General features: G+C 43.0%; 1 protein-coding gene across 2 annotated transcripts in view; it reads left to right on the forward strand.

Annotated features, from left to right (window-relative positions):
• The window catches only part of ARMH3 (armadillo like helical domain containing 3), a 123760-nt gene that overhangs the window by 79839 nt on the left and 28740 nt on the right, over positions 1-15181 (forward strand). For both annotated transcript variants that reach the window (XM_039708993.1, XM_039708994.1), the window contains exon 24: positions 9970-10048. In XM_039708993.1, coding sequence (XP_039564927.1) covers positions 9970-10048 — 79 coding nt within the window. The remainder of the gene's footprint in view (positions 1-9969; positions 10049-15181) is intronic.

The following is a 15181-nucleotide window of genomic DNA, read 5'->3' on the forward strand; positions in this document are numbered from 1 at the left end:
GGTACAATGGATTTACAATGTGCTGCTTGCCAGTAACTCAGTTCATAACTTGATCAATGTCAATAAATCACTTGCTTCTGATCATCAGCTCTTAGTGGGAATAGAGATCTCAGTAGTGTAAATACTTGTGAGATGTGTGGATATTGGGGTGGAGAGGGCTAGGCTTTCAGGGAGATGGGTCAGGTTAAGGCAATTAAATGGGGAAGAAGATGGGTGTACATGAAATACAGCAAAGGAGGTAGGATGAAGCTCTCCACTGGTCCATAAACCAAGTGCCCTATCTCAGGAAAACAGAATCTTAATCAACTACAGGTCCTCCCCTCTTTCAGATATGGAATAAATATCCTAAAAAGAGTACCATTCATTCAGCTGTAATGCTGTTTGACTCTAGCTTTCCTTGCCATTCAAAACCAACTTCACCTTGTCCCAGGTGATGTGTGGTGACATCTTTATTGAGGATGTGGTGTTCACTTGGGGTGTCTGGGGGCATCAGCTGAATCCATGCTCCAGTCTTGGTGCTGGATCTGAATTCCACTAGGCATTTTTCAACAAATGTGGTTCTCATTTGCACCTGTCTGACAAAAAAAAACATTTTGAGGTTTGCGACATCTTGTATTTTCAGAGGATTGGACTGTAAATAATGGGTTTTGGTTGGCACGGCAGTTGGTAGTGTCTCAAAGGCTAATATTGTGAACCCTGATTTACGTGGCTGTGCAGGTACAGCCATAGCTGACACTTGGTGTAATTAAGTTAATTAAATACCTTTGTGGGACTCATCTTAATTTCCTTTGCAAAGTAGGTTTGACTGTAGCTGATTCTTGCTTAGACAATGTTCCTTCCCCTTCTCTGTCTGTAATTTAATATCCAGCTACTTCACGACTCGATTGCATTGTTCTAACCCTTCACTCACTCAATACAGATAAATGCTGAGGCTTCAGGGCCTTCCTTTCCCTCTGGGGCTTCTGTTGCAGGCACAGGTTTTACTCTGAGTCAGTAAAATAAGGTTGTGCTCCATGACCTACAGAGAGAGGTTTGTCTTGCTGCCTCAGCCTGCATCAGGGTGTTCAGGACCTCGTGCAATACCTGCTGGCTCACACCTGACAAAATGAGGTAATAAGAGTCATTTGCAGTGTGCTCTAGATAATACAGGGTTGATGGCAAGTTTTCACTAAGTTAATTAAACTAACAGCCTACTCAGAGCCTTTCTCAGAGAGCTTTAAAAGGTCCCAGTGGGATGGCTTATAAACTTTCTAAGTCTCATTCTTGGCTTGATGTGTTTGGAAGCTGGTGTGTGTGTCTGTACAGTATTTTGTGCTAGATACAGCATCCAGTAATCCAGGCTTTCCTCAAAGTTAAACATCCTGTGATTAAATACTGATGAAGATACTAAATGTAATTTAAAAACTTCAGGTTTAGACTCCATTTGAAGTTTTGCCATGTGTCTTGTGTCTCAGGAGGCTTGGATGGCATCCTGTAACCTGAATTATGAAGCAATGGATAGAAGCTGACCCACTTATAGCACTTGCAGAGAATAAATATTTGCCATAATGCTTTACTTCAGGTCCTAACCAGAGACAGTGGCCATGCAGACATGTATGGTGAACTACTGTTAATGTGCCTTTTCCCCCCTTTTTTCCTTGTTTAGTTATTATTTTTCCTTGCCTTCTGAATGAATTATTTCTTTATGCCTTGCTGTTTGTTTCAGAGGGCAGGTTGCCTTGTACATGGGAGTTAAAAGCTGGTGTGACTGAAGGCTGTATTTAATGTTAAAGCAGTGTTCTGTAACCCATTTCACTGCTCTACACCAACTAGCTATAAGAGACTAGCACAATGTTTGCATCACAGAATGCTTGGATACTGAAAGAACCACAACCTGTTTGGCCTGTGGATTGTACTTGTTTAGTACAGCTGAAGAACTTTGGACAAAGGAATGTATATAAAGTGAAAGAACTGGGAAATAGGTGCTGCAGAAAAGGTTGTTATGGCTTTGAAAAATTTATTTCCATGTTAATACTGCTTGTTATGGCTCTGTGCAGATATTAAACCAGGACCACAACCCTAGGCCAGAAAAGGTTGTTACAGCTTTGAAAAACTTAACTTCTGTATTAATATTGCTTGTTATGGCTCTGTGCAGATATTAAACCAGGACCACAACCCTAGGGCAGTAGGTACTTTTTAAAAGCATATATTAAGGAAGTTTCATAGAAGGACTTGTCATTTTACAAGTCAGCTGAATCTTCAAAATTGGTAACACAGATGTGGAAGAAGCACAGACATTGTGCCTAAAATCCAGTATGCTGACATAAATCATGGTTGCCTCTCCCACTTGGGACATGCTAGACTGATCTGCAGGTTTTAGTGCTGGCAGCCTGAGCGCAGAGTTTCTCTGTTCCATCACACAGCTGTTTGTAGTCAGAGGTGAGCAGGCATAGTTAACTGCTATGTTAATGCTCTCTGGAATTGAGGTGTAATGAAGGGTTGGCTTTCTAATGTCTTTACTTTGGTAAATGTAAACTCTTGCCACGCTCTCACCACTACTAGCCAGCTGTTTTGTAGCAGTGAAATGTGCCATAAAGTATGTCATTTGATCTCTCATAAATTACATGTTTGAGATGAGAAATGTATTTGTTATCAAGTGATAGCTTTCTTGTAGAACAGTCAATTACAGAAACACAGATGAGTCTAGTGCCCTGTGCTTCAATAGATGTTTTCACTCTCTGTGTCTAGGTAATATTTTTTTATTTTGTCATTTGTACCACTTAAACTATCAGTGCCACTGGTTATGTATACCTAAGAATTCTGATGCTTACTTATTGAGAAAAGGGAACAGAAATGCTTCTTAGATTAGTTTCCAGTGATGCACCAGCTGCATGAAAATAGGTGAGTGGATAAATTCCCTAAATTGTAGTTTCAAGTGAGGTTGTGCAGCTGTTCCAAAAGATGAGTTAACTGCTCACCCATGAGGATTTCCTTAGCTAAGAAGACAAATATAAGTTAAGTGAGGCATTTGAATTTGCTTGACTTAAATTTATAGACATGGACTGCAAAAAGAGAAAATCAGCATATCCTGTAGCTGTGGTGATACTGGGTTAGTATCCAGCAAGCAGCAGAGTGTCAAGATGCACTCTGTAGCTGCCTGGTGGTTCAGAAAGCACATCCTCTGCTTCTGCCCTTGCAGAATGGAGCTTGGTGAAACCATGCTGAGAAATGTGAGAAGCTCAGTTGCTGTGTGTGCACTCTTTTGTCCCCTCCTTATTAAATAAATAGACCGTGTATCTCCCTCTGCCATGGAACCTGTCATTGCAATCAATAGTTTTCAGGATGGCAGAACTGAACAGGTGTAGCAGTTGCTGCTCCTCTGAAATTGCTGCAGTGCTGACTCGGATATTTTCAGTGAGCTCTAAAGCAAATGCTTTTGACTAAAATATCCTTTTGTCTTGGATTCTTCCCTGCAGTTTATTATTGTGTCTGGAAGATGCCTCCCACTGTGAGTTGTGGACTTTCAGCTTAATGTCAGTACTCATTAAATTGTAGGAGCAAAAGAAATTTAACAGACTGGAGTTAAACCACAGTAGAAGGAAGAATTTAGTGCACAGTTCCAGGGAGTTTGCTTCCTTTTAATTGCTGCAGACAGCTTAGGTATGTAGGTATGTGTACTTCATAGCAATGTTTCATGGATGTGAGTTAAAATAATCTAAACACTCTCACCTCCTGCCAGGTGGGGTTGTACATATGGAGCAACTCAGTCTAATTGTTGCAGGCATGGAACAGATGGGGTTTTATTGTCTGGAGTTCTGGGAGTGCCTATGAGAGCAATGTCAGCAAGATCCTTGCCCCAAACAGCACTTGCTGAGACACAGCTTGCTGCAGGAGGATTGGCTTGGAAGCTTTACGTAAGTCTCCAGCAACCATGGTTATGATGGCATGTATGGAGAAAAGGAGAGAGGGTTTGTGTTCATTTTGGTCTCTGTATTGTGTGTGATTTACTTGCTGGTTTGTGCTTGAGCAGTTTCCAGCATAGCACATAGTAGAACACTGAGTCTTACCACCTTGGTTAAAACACTTTGTGGAAGTGATTGCTCTTATTTCCATTTCATAAAGGAGAAACTAAGATGTATGAGAGGGAGAGGGAACTGCTGTGGCAAATCACAGAGAAAGTGTTTACTTATTGATTTCTGTTCCTGAACAACAACTACTTCATCTCAGGCCTCCTTTTTGTAGTAAAGCAGCTTTGTGGAGTATGATGAAAGACAACTACGCCCTTTCCTGCTTGCCTATTCCTAGCCTTCATAATGGATGAAGCTTAGTGTGTGCTGGAGTATTTGTCCATCTCAGATCGTGCCAGTTTTCCTTGCAGAGGGTGAGTGAACTGGCTGCCTTTGCCATGCATTCAGTTTTACTCAGTGAAGACTGAGATGCATTCCCTGCTGCCCAGTGTGCTCTGCTGGCATGAGCAGATGAGAAGATGAATGTCTGCAGTGAGTATAAGGTCACCCTTGACTTCCTGTGAAGGGGTAAATACCAGCCAAGAGCTGCTGCTTTTCTGTTCCACTCTAGCACAGTGTAGGAAGAAGTGAACTTGTGGTGCTGCTTTTATTGCACAATAAATGTTTGGGAATCCACAAGAATACTTTGTCAGGCTTTGCAAGCTGGACCTGTGAAGTAGGTGCAAAGGCCAGGTTCATGCAGCAAATGATGGCTCAGCATTCCCATCTCTATAATAAGCTTTGCAGCCTTTCTGTTCTTCCCTTAGCCTACTTTCAGCACCTCCACAGTGCTTTACTTTGTTGCTCAGGATAAGAGGACAGTGTTGTCTTGTGGGACACTGGCAATGTAGCTGCTGTCAGGCAAGAGTGGGTATTAGACAGCTCATCTGCAATAACTTGATGGGGAGAGTCTGGAGGTCAGAGAAAACGTGCTGAAGAAATGCTGCCTGCCTGGGCATAGTGATTTTGCTTTCCCTGCACATTGGACCCAGACCAGCTCGTTGTGAGGTTAAGGAGGGTGAGGTGCCTTCCTCACCATGGGGGGTTACCTGGGCTGGAAGATCCTGTTTATTATGGGACCAGTGCCTGTGTGTTGCTGGTGTGTTTCACTTCTCACATCTGATGTTACAACTACTAGTGGTGAATTAAACTCCGGAATTAATTAAACATTTTCTTTTCATACATGCCATATTAGTTTTCATAGGAGCCATTTCCAGTCAGCAGAATTTGTGTCTTCGGAAGTTCTTTTACTCTGGGCCTCTCTGCAGGGCAGCACTGGTTGTTTCTCTTTATTGAGGAGTAACTGTAGGCAGTTTTTAAAGACTATAAACCTAAGTTTTTAAATGTTATTGTCTGGAGAGCTACTGCAGCCAGTGCAGAAGCAAGTCCTGTTGCAGTGAACACAGTGAGGATAGAGGAATGCAGCTTGCCTTGGGGGATTCCTTCTCTCACCATAGCTCTAGGTGAGAGCCACAGTGTCCCTCTTTGGGGAACAAAAAAACAGTAGTGCCCACATGGAGATTCTTCTGCTTCTCATCTTCCAGAATATGTGTTTTTGAGGGAGAAAGGGCAAGTAACAGTCACTTCAGGACTGGCCAATTTGTGCAGCCTCAAGAACAGCCAAAGGAGAAACTTTCCAGCAGTTGGAGCTTTCCAGTTTGCAGAGGACAGACTGCCCTGGGATCAGTTGCTGTTTCTCTGATCCTCCCTGTTCTGCAGTTTTTCACCTCTCTGTATCTTGATCCTATCTGCCCTTCTATCTCCTTTTTCCTATCTCTGCTTCTTCCTTCAGTATTCCTTCTGTTTTTTCTGTCCATGGTTTATCTCAAACTGAATTGTTTTGTGACACTCAGTAAGGAGCAGCACTGTTACATATTGTGTTGCCAATGAGCTTTTCTGTGCTTTCCCTGTTCTCTTGCATTTGAGATCCTTAGCCCCTGGGACAGAGGCTTTCCACCACTCTGGATTGGTACAATACCTGCTACAGTGGGACCTGCTTTTAGTGTCTAATAACATGATTAATACAGCTGGTACAAATAAATTATTAATCTGCACTTTAGGTTTCTAAATCAGGGTGATTTTTCCTGCAATCATTCTCTTCTTCATGAAGAATTAAATGAATGCAATAAATGCAAACATAAATAAATTCAAGTGTCCTAGGTTGTTCATCCTGAGAAATATGCAGGTTAATTCAATTTGTGTCTCTACATGTTTCTGGCATCATGATGTGTAGGTAGTTTGAAGAGCTGCATGAAGAAGTGATGTGAGATGTGTGGTTTTGGGAGATCACTGGTATGCCTTGTGTATTTACTGCGAGATCAGCATCTCTCCCCAGGAGACTGAGAAATAAAGAATGTAGAGATGGCTTGTGATCTGCCTTGCAGCACTAAGCATTAACCTCAAGACAAGACACTGGGAGCCATTTTTTTAATTCCTGAGCCTTCTGCTTATTCAGCATCTTTTCTTTGTCCAGTGACAGTCTCCTCTTGTCAGTTCACTGCTGACCTGTGGATCTGTCAGAGGAGCAGTGTTGCTGAAGTGACATCTCTCAGTCCCTGGAGAATTGTGTCCCACAGGTGCTGTGAAATTTGTGTGACACATGGCAGCCAACCCCACAGAGGGACTTGGCAGTGTGGAAACATGTTAATGCACATACTGTGGAAGGCTGTGTGGGAACTGCAGCATTTTGTCTTGCAGTTGACACTTCACCATTTTCTTGCTTTACAAATGTGTTGAAGATGTTCACACTTCACGAATACCAAACACAAGGGTTTTCTTTTTTTCCCCCATGATCAATATGAAGATCTCAGTAGAACACATAATCACAAATCTTTTCTAAGTGCTTTAACCGCTCCCTTCCCCCTCCTCAAAGCTACTGGCTGGTATGGCAGTAATTGAGGCAATCACAGTGTAAAAATAAATCATTGCCAAGGATCAGCTGTTACCTGCTGGTGTGGGAACTAATGGTGGCAGAACCACTGGTTCTTTTGTCAATAACACTGTGTTTCAGAGTTCTGGTCTTCCATTTTCTCCAGGATCAAATTGAAGAGGCATCTTTGCCAAGTGAATTCCAGCTGTTAATCAGTGAATATCCCAGGAGACCAGTTGCTAAAAACATGCCGCAGGGACAAGATATATTTTGAGAGATGGAAGAATAGCAGAGGTGTGTGAGAGTAGCTGATGCAGAAAGGTGCTTTTTGGCCTTCATAGCAATGGAATTCCTCATAGCAGACCTTGTGCAAAGCCTGGCCCTGGTGGGTGTGTTGGTCAGCAAGAACCTGGCTGCACAGAGCCAGGATTGAATCCAAGCTCTTCACGCTTCTCTGCCCCAGGCTGCCTGTGGGTTCAGGACAATAGCTCTGCAGATGGTCAGGTTGGGGAGGAATTCTGCATAGTTAAAACAAATTAAACAGCTAAAGTTCATCTGATCACTGAGGAGTTGTTCATTCACCTTGTGGAAAATGAGGAAGGAGACTTGAATTCTTTTCCTTCCTTAATGTCTGTTGATTCTCACTGCAGTGGCAGCTGGTTGCTGGTTTTGCTTTCACTGGGTGAATCCCAGCTGTGATTGCAGGTGCTGCTCCACTAGCTCAGATCCAAGTGGGGCCTTGTGAGCAGGCAGCCCATGTTGAAGTGCTTCACAGCAGTGGGTACAAATGAATGCTAAATCTGTTCCCTGGTAAATGTTGGAACCACGTGAGTGCGCTGAACCCCTCTGAGCTGCCAAACCTTCTGTCAAGCTAGAAGCTAAGTTGTTGTAAGTCTGTGTTCCATTTTCTTTCAGTAACTTGCAGTGTCCTGTAGGAGTATAAATATGACTCCAGCCAGGCATGAAGCTTGCAGTTGAAAGCCAGAGTGTTGGAGAGGCTGGGTAATGGACAGTGTGATTGTGACTCTGGTCACACTGAAATGGGAGGAGTTTGGGCACCTGTGTGTTTGTCCTCCTCCAGAGGGAAGGGGGTTATGGAAAGCCTGGTAGAGGCACTGCTGGATTTGTTTTCTGGATGTGAGTGTCAGGGTTGGTGAGAAGGCAGAAGCCCCCGTGCCAAGTGTGTGTGGATGCCATAGGGGCAGGAGAGCCTGGCCCTGTGTGCTGACTGGCAGCTGGTGTGCTGCTGAGCTGTGGCACAGCCAGGAGGGTGAGAGAGATGATTCTGTCCTGCTGCTCTGCTCTCTGAGACCCACCTGGGGTGCAGTGTCCAGCTCTGGTGTCCTCAGCACAGGAAGGACATGGGCATGCTGGATGGAGTGAGTGCAGGGGAGGCCGTGAAAGTGTTTGTAGGGATGAACCCTTCCATGAAGACATGCTGGGAGGACTGGAGAAGAGAAGGCTGTGGGTAGGCTATTGCAGCCTTTCAGTACTTAAAGGGGACTTAGGAGAAAGCTGAGGAAAAACTTTTTAGCAGAGCTTGTTGCAACAGGATGAGGGATAATGGTTTTAACTAGGGGAGTTGATACAGATTATATATGATAAATAAGTTTTAGGCAGTGAGAGTGGTGAGGCATTGGAATTGGTTTGATGACCCATCCCTGGAGGCATTCAAAGTCAGGTTGGATGGAGTTCTGAGCAACCTGATCTTGTTGAAGATATGTCTGCTCATTTCAGGAGAGTTGTGCTAGATGAGCTTTAAAGGTCCTCCTATAACTGAAACAATTATTTGAGTCTGTGAATTGCAGATTCTGTTTGGTTGGAGGTTTTTTTGGGTCTTGTTTTTTTTTTCCCCCCACTCGTCTCTCCACATCTTCTACACTTTTTATCTGTGCATTTAAAGAAGTAAGGATGCTTCTAGGTAGGTTTTTATCCACTTGCTCTGACTGGCATCACTGAATATCATGTATTCCTAGACTGGGGCACAAGCTTTTAGCTGTGATGAGGTCTGGAGAAAGCAGCTGAAAGTCCTTGTGCAGGCAGAGGGCTGGGGAGGAGGGAACCCATTAGAGTACAACAGAGAGAACTGGAGTGAATTTTCACGCTGATGAGTATGAGAGTGGAAGCCCTGACTGCTGCTGCAGTGTAATCTGCCTGAGCAAGTGTTCTCCAGGCACAGTCAGAACTCATCTGTGCCGAGCACTGATATGGCCTGTTCCCATGATGAATATTTACCTCAGCAGTGGGGCTCATGACTAATATCCCAACTGGAGCAGTTGCAAACTCTATCCTAGAGTCTTTTCTGTCTTGCCATTCATCTTTGCAGCAGTACCTGACAAGCAGAAGGAAGGCTGAGGAAATGCTCCAGCTGCAGTTTGGTAGGGGTTTTTTTCCCCAGTTGTTATTTTACTTTCAATTTTAGATTTCTCACATCTGGTTCTAGATCCACCTAGAAGAGAAGGGGAGTGGTGCAGATTGGTGCAGCTAGTGAGAGAAATGAGGCAGAAGGGCAGGATTGACCAGCATTTGCTGCTGTGTTTGGGATGGTGACATAAGTTATCTCTAATGATCTAAACTGGGGATGAGGACTGAAGTCATTATGTATGAATTTAAAATGTTGTAGTTGTAGTGATGGATGACTGCAAGTCAGCCAGCTACAACATTTTAAACAGAGTGAAGATCCAAAGCAATAAACCATCAGCTTCATCATAGCAAGCAACAAAGTTTCACAAAATGTCAGGCCATGCTGTTGGACTGCAGTTCCCTGAGCAGGATGGGGCAGTGATGGCCAGGTTTGCTGTCACTGGAACACAGAGCAATTTGCAGCCTGTTCCCAGCAACTCCCCCTGCCAGAGCAGCAAGCACAGGCCAGTATCTGCTGGGACAAATGCACCCATGTGTAGGACAGTGCCTGTGCTTGCAGCTTCCAGCAAGCTTGTGTCAGGATCTGCACTGGCCTCAGCAGGGAGTGTGCCTTCAGCACTTTGTGGTGAGGGAGGAATTTCTTGCAGGACTGGCCCCATGTGCACCTACTTCCATACTACTGGTAGGAAATTTCTGCTGCATCTCTGAGCTGTTCCTGAGACCTCTGAAAATTTTCCTCCTTTGTTTCAGAGCCATCATCAATCACTTCAACCCGAAGATAGAATCTTATGCTGCAGTGAATCACATATCACAGCTCTCTGAGGATCAGGTAAGCCAGGCATGCCATGGCCTTTTCTCAGGTTGACCTCTGGAATATGGGTGTTCAGGGGTACCTTGTGCTCCCTGGGACTGATGATGTGGCAGCATTAGGAGATGCACGTGGGAGTCTCATGTTCCTTGTTCAGATGTGAGTGAGAGAAAGAAAAGCAAGAATTGCTTTAGCCAATTTTACCACTACACACAGAGATTTTGGTTCCACAGATGTAGAAGGATGGGTACAAACAAGAAAAATATTCAGCGTTGTCAGCAAGTGTATTTGGGCACTGTGAGGATGCTGGCATTTAGAATGGGGCAGGAAGTTTTTGGCAGCAAACTTAGTTGTCAGAGAGCTATTGAGTGTAGTTTGATGTTTTTCTTTTGGTGATGTTGGGGACCTAGAGCTCTGACAGCCACTGGTAAAAATTTTCTAGGGTAATTGAATTCAGTTGAGTTAGATTTTAAAAAGCAGAGTTTTTTAATAAAGAGGGTGATTGTGTTAGGTTTCCCTTCCTTAATTTGGCCTGGTTTGCTATCTTCATGTTCTGCTTCTATTGCATAAATTTGTAAACGTGGCTTTTTGAAAATAGGCTACTGTGAGTGGTCTCAAGAATGGAAGAGATGGCCTATTTCCCAAAATAAAATATCAGAATTATACATTAATCACTCTTAGAGAGATAAATGGCTCTGCAGGAGCATGTGGTGGACAAAATGCAGAGCTGCCAATGAGAGCTTGGGGAATCATCCCAGATACAGCTGCATCAACAGCTCTGGACCTTCTGGAGAAGAAATTGTTTATGCAGTCCAGGACAGACTTCATTTTAGTCACCTTGGGTTGCCCCTTCCACTGGATGGGATCCCATACTTGTGCGTGATGAAAGGTCCTGACTGTACCCTGCTCTGCAATTCATTTCTTTCTGTCCATTATATTTTTACTATTTCTTGATTATACCCTTCCATGTTTCCCACTAACCTTTTCCTTTATTAACCTACTTGATCTGTAATATGTAACACCCCAAAGACTTAGGATGAATGCTTTTACTGATGCAGTGGGGGAAAAAAAGGTGGCCCCTACTGGTTTTTATTCTCTTGGTATAGTTGGATAGAAGAACATTGCTTTTAATTTACTCAGTTTTCCTTATTATTCTGCCTCTGAGAGTCACTGTATCCATAGCTATGCTTTGTGATGGTTTGTGTTATCAATCCTCATTCATTGATGATACACTGATTACATCAACCCAGGCCTCTAAAAAAGAAAAGCCTTTGATAGCCCAATTTAAAACTGGAGGCTTGGATAGAGGGGAATTTTGCATAGTCTTTGAGTTAGTCTGAGAAAGGAAATGAGCTTTTCACTGTCAGCTCTGTGTAGTATTCATCCCCCAGCAGTTCAGGGAGGTCAGGTTAAATCCTTTCTTCCTTGTGTGTTATTCTTTAAATAAAATCCCTAGCAGCAGGCAGATAATGAAATCAGTGCTGATGCATGAAGCATTTTGAGGAAGATGATTAGGAAGTTGAAAGGCAGACAGATTTCTCTTTTTTCTTTTCTCCCTTCATGCTTTCTCTCAACATAGGGAGAATATAAAACAAAATAAAGCAATAATAGCCCCAGATGAACTGCAGAGAAATAAGGGAGATGTCACTGTGGTGAGAGAGTGTGTGGTCCCAGGGTGTTTATTCAGACTCTGCAATTTACTGCACAAGGAGGAGAGGGATGGAGACTTCCACTTTCAGTTGTGCAGTGAGCTCAGGTCTGTGTGTTTGGACTGTGGTTTCCCCTCTGTCAGTAGCTGTAAGCACATGAGACATACTGGTAGCTGGCCCAGATGAAGCCCAGGGTCTGGCTTTTGTGGGCTAACAGAATTTGCTGTTTTCATTGTGTGAGCTGTTCAGCATGTGTGTGGGAAGGGGAGGGATCAAGCTTGCCTTCTGGCTGCTGCAGGCTCTTTCCTTTTTAGTTCTTCTTTCCAGCTGTACCTTTGTTTTAACTTGTGTGTTCACTTAATTACCCATTTCTCTGCTCTCCTTAAATATTTTCTACACAGAATCCACCATCCTTTATAGCCCTGTCTTTTGAAATGTACCGCATTGAAATATTTAATGCTGACATTTAGATTGTGTGTCCACACACAGATACTGCATTTGGGACTGGTCATTTTCTCCTTTGAGTTATTCCAGTAGTTTCGGAAGACTGGTATTTCTGTACTGGAAACATATGTTTTTAGAATTTTAAGAGTCAAACATTCCTTTTAATTAAGATTTCCTTCTCAGACACCAGTCTTTCTCTAGATTCTTGTATGGCTGCTTACACTCCTGTGTGGTAATCTCCTGCTGATCAGGCAGGTATGTCTTTGACATAGCTTTGTCCGAAGGGGAATTTCCAGCTGCTCTGCTTTGTTTCAAATTCACCTGAAGCTAAGTTCTGATGCCCCGTTCATGTGTTAGATTATTTATTTTTATATTTTAATATCCTTAAATGTAGCTAAGTAATCAGCTGAAAGATTTTGCTCTTTTTCTTTTCCTAATCCTACTGAAGCCTTTATTACCTTGTTAATTACTAATGTCCATTTATTACTATTCTAAGTCTGTCATTTCAGGGCTTTCTCCTTTTTATTTACAAGCATTAATTTTAACAATATTACATGCTGGGGGGATTTGTAGGCCCTTGAGAATGTTGGATGTGGATAGGCTATTAATGCCACTGTATGTTGTCAGCCCTAGAGATTTCCAGGAACCATAGTCTGAACACACAGGTTGCTGGTCTAGGCAAGTATATTTGCTGGTCTAGGCAAATATAAGTCTTACAAATATACTTGCCTAGACCAGCAACCTGGAACTGCTTTGCTGACTGTTGTGGGGTTTATCCAGTGTTAAGGGGTTTAGCCAATATCCTGATCAGAAATAGTGGAAAAGGACCTTTTCCATCCCATATTCTCTCCAGCGAAGAGTGGGAAATTCCCAGGGGCAAGCAAAAGATGAGCCCCTTCAGTCTATAAACACTATGGGATCCTCAGTGCCTTCTGCAAAGCATTTCCTTGCCAAGGCAAGCTCAGAATCCTTCCTAGTCATTAGCTGTTTTGACCTTGCTGTAGTTCCTCACCGTGAAGCAGGGAATGTCTTAGCTAGTTATTGGCATCTTTCCTCACTTGCTAATTTGTTAAATCTGACTTCAGTGTTAATTTGATGTTTTGTGGTATTCTCTCAACACATTTGGTTCCTCCCTGCACATCCTTTAAGGGACTGAAATATGCTGCACAGTCAAAAAGATGGGCTTGGCCATTAAGTGCCAATGTTAGCTCTTCCATGCAGGTGATTATTCCCATGGCTTCAAAGAGGTTTTTGTACATTCTTGAGCCAAAGGGCAAAGTAGCCTTTTTATGAAACTAATTCATAGGCTTATCTGTACTTTCCAGATGATTGGACTGCCTTGTACTTAATATGTTGGAGGAAGTAGACCTTCTCAGTGCCATATCTGATCTGAGAAGCTCCCAAAATATTTTCTAGCGTAAGCAGTTGTAGAGAACAGGGTCAAGGCAGTGAGGAAACAGCAGAACAAGAGTTGCTCCAGAAGAGCAAATGCAGACAAACAGAAAGGATGAAAACACAGCATGGTCTAGGTGGGGTCTCCCATCTGCCCTTTTCTGGATGTGAAGAGCAGCTGTTTGTAAGAAGGCAGCTCTCTGCCTCACAGCAATGTAGCACAGCTTTCAAGAAAGGCTAAAGTGAGAGGAAACCATTAGTTTGGGTTGAATCTTCTCTGAGTAGGAATGTATTGTGGTGCTTTGCATGCCAATCAAGTCTTCTTCCAGTTAGAAAATTGCTCACTAAGGTCTTGTTTTCTCTTTGGCATTTTTTCTCTCCATGATTTCCTCTCTAAGGGTCTTAAAATTGAGATATGAGACACACAGGACTGATAATGCTTGTTAGTCAGGAACATCTCTGTGCTTTTTTTAAGTAGAAGCCCCTCTTTTTTCCCAGCCACAGTGGGGACATTATGTCATCTCAAAAATGGAGGTAAAGTTTAATGTGAGAGACTGCTGTGAGCACCTGTTTTATGTCTGGTAATTGCAGATGAAAAGTGCTGGGAGCCAGAACAGATTGTGATGGAAAAACAGGACAACTCTATCACTTTTGAAATTGTGACAAATGAATGTAATACTTGGGTTGTTTCACACTGTGGTACCTTTGCAACTCAGGTAGAATCATGGAATTGTTTCAGGTTGGAAGACCTTTAAGATCATCTAGTCCAACCACTAACCCAGCACTACCAGTAGCTGCAATCCAGTTTGGTCAGGCCACTGAGGTCATGCCTCAATTGCTGAATGCTCCTTCTTGCCACCCCAATCCAAATGACCTTCTGTTACCTGGTGAGGCTCTGAGGCACTAACCTACTCAAGGAAGTTCCACAAGGGACGTGCATGGAAAGACACAAAAGGGTGCAGTTGGTTTTAGGTGCCCTAAAGTGTTTTAATTCCGAGCCATTGATGTCAGGGTTTATTCAGTTTGTTCTGGTTTCCATAACTAGTAGCAAAACCACTGGCAGATACCAAATGCTTTGTCTTTTTTTAGCACTGCTGGCAGTGGTGTTAAAAGCCTCTTGTCAATGTCTGCATTTGATATTTTTTAAATGCCAGGTACTGTCAGTGCTAGGTGCTACCACACTAAATCCCCCTAATCTCTTACATTAATATAAAGTGTTGTGAGGACTTGAGAAATACTTTATAATGGCCTTGGCATAACGGTGCTTCACTTCTGAAATGCAGTGAGCTTTGGGGCAGAAGGTCTCCAGCCTGCTAGTGTTGTGTTGCACACAGTAGTGGGAACGTGAAACTCCAGCTAAGGAGGATCACGAAGGCAAGACCTTAATTTAAAGTCATCATGTCTTTGCAAATGAGGCAGGGATGTTGGTTTTCATGGTCTCATTACAGACACCTACTCATGACTAATGACTTGAAACAGATTTTATCATTTAAATAGAGCAGAGCTGCACCAGGTGAGATTGGAAAGAATCTATATAAAAAGTCTTCTGGAATTGGCAAATTGCTGGTTTGCTTAGCTGATGGGTGTTTTCTCTGGTTTAGCTATTGTCCTCTTTTTTTGTTGTCATTGCTTTTGTTGTTTTTTGTTTTATCAGAGCCATGTCCCTGCT

This window comes from Passer montanus, unplaced genomic scaffold, assembly GCF_014805655.1.
Source record: "Passer montanus isolate IOZ18808 unplaced genomic scaffold, ASM1480565v1 scaffold21, whole genome shotgun sequence".
In the NCBI taxonomy this organism is placed as follows: domain Eukaryota; kingdom Metazoa; phylum Chordata; class Aves; order Passeriformes; family Passeridae; genus Passer; species Passer montanus.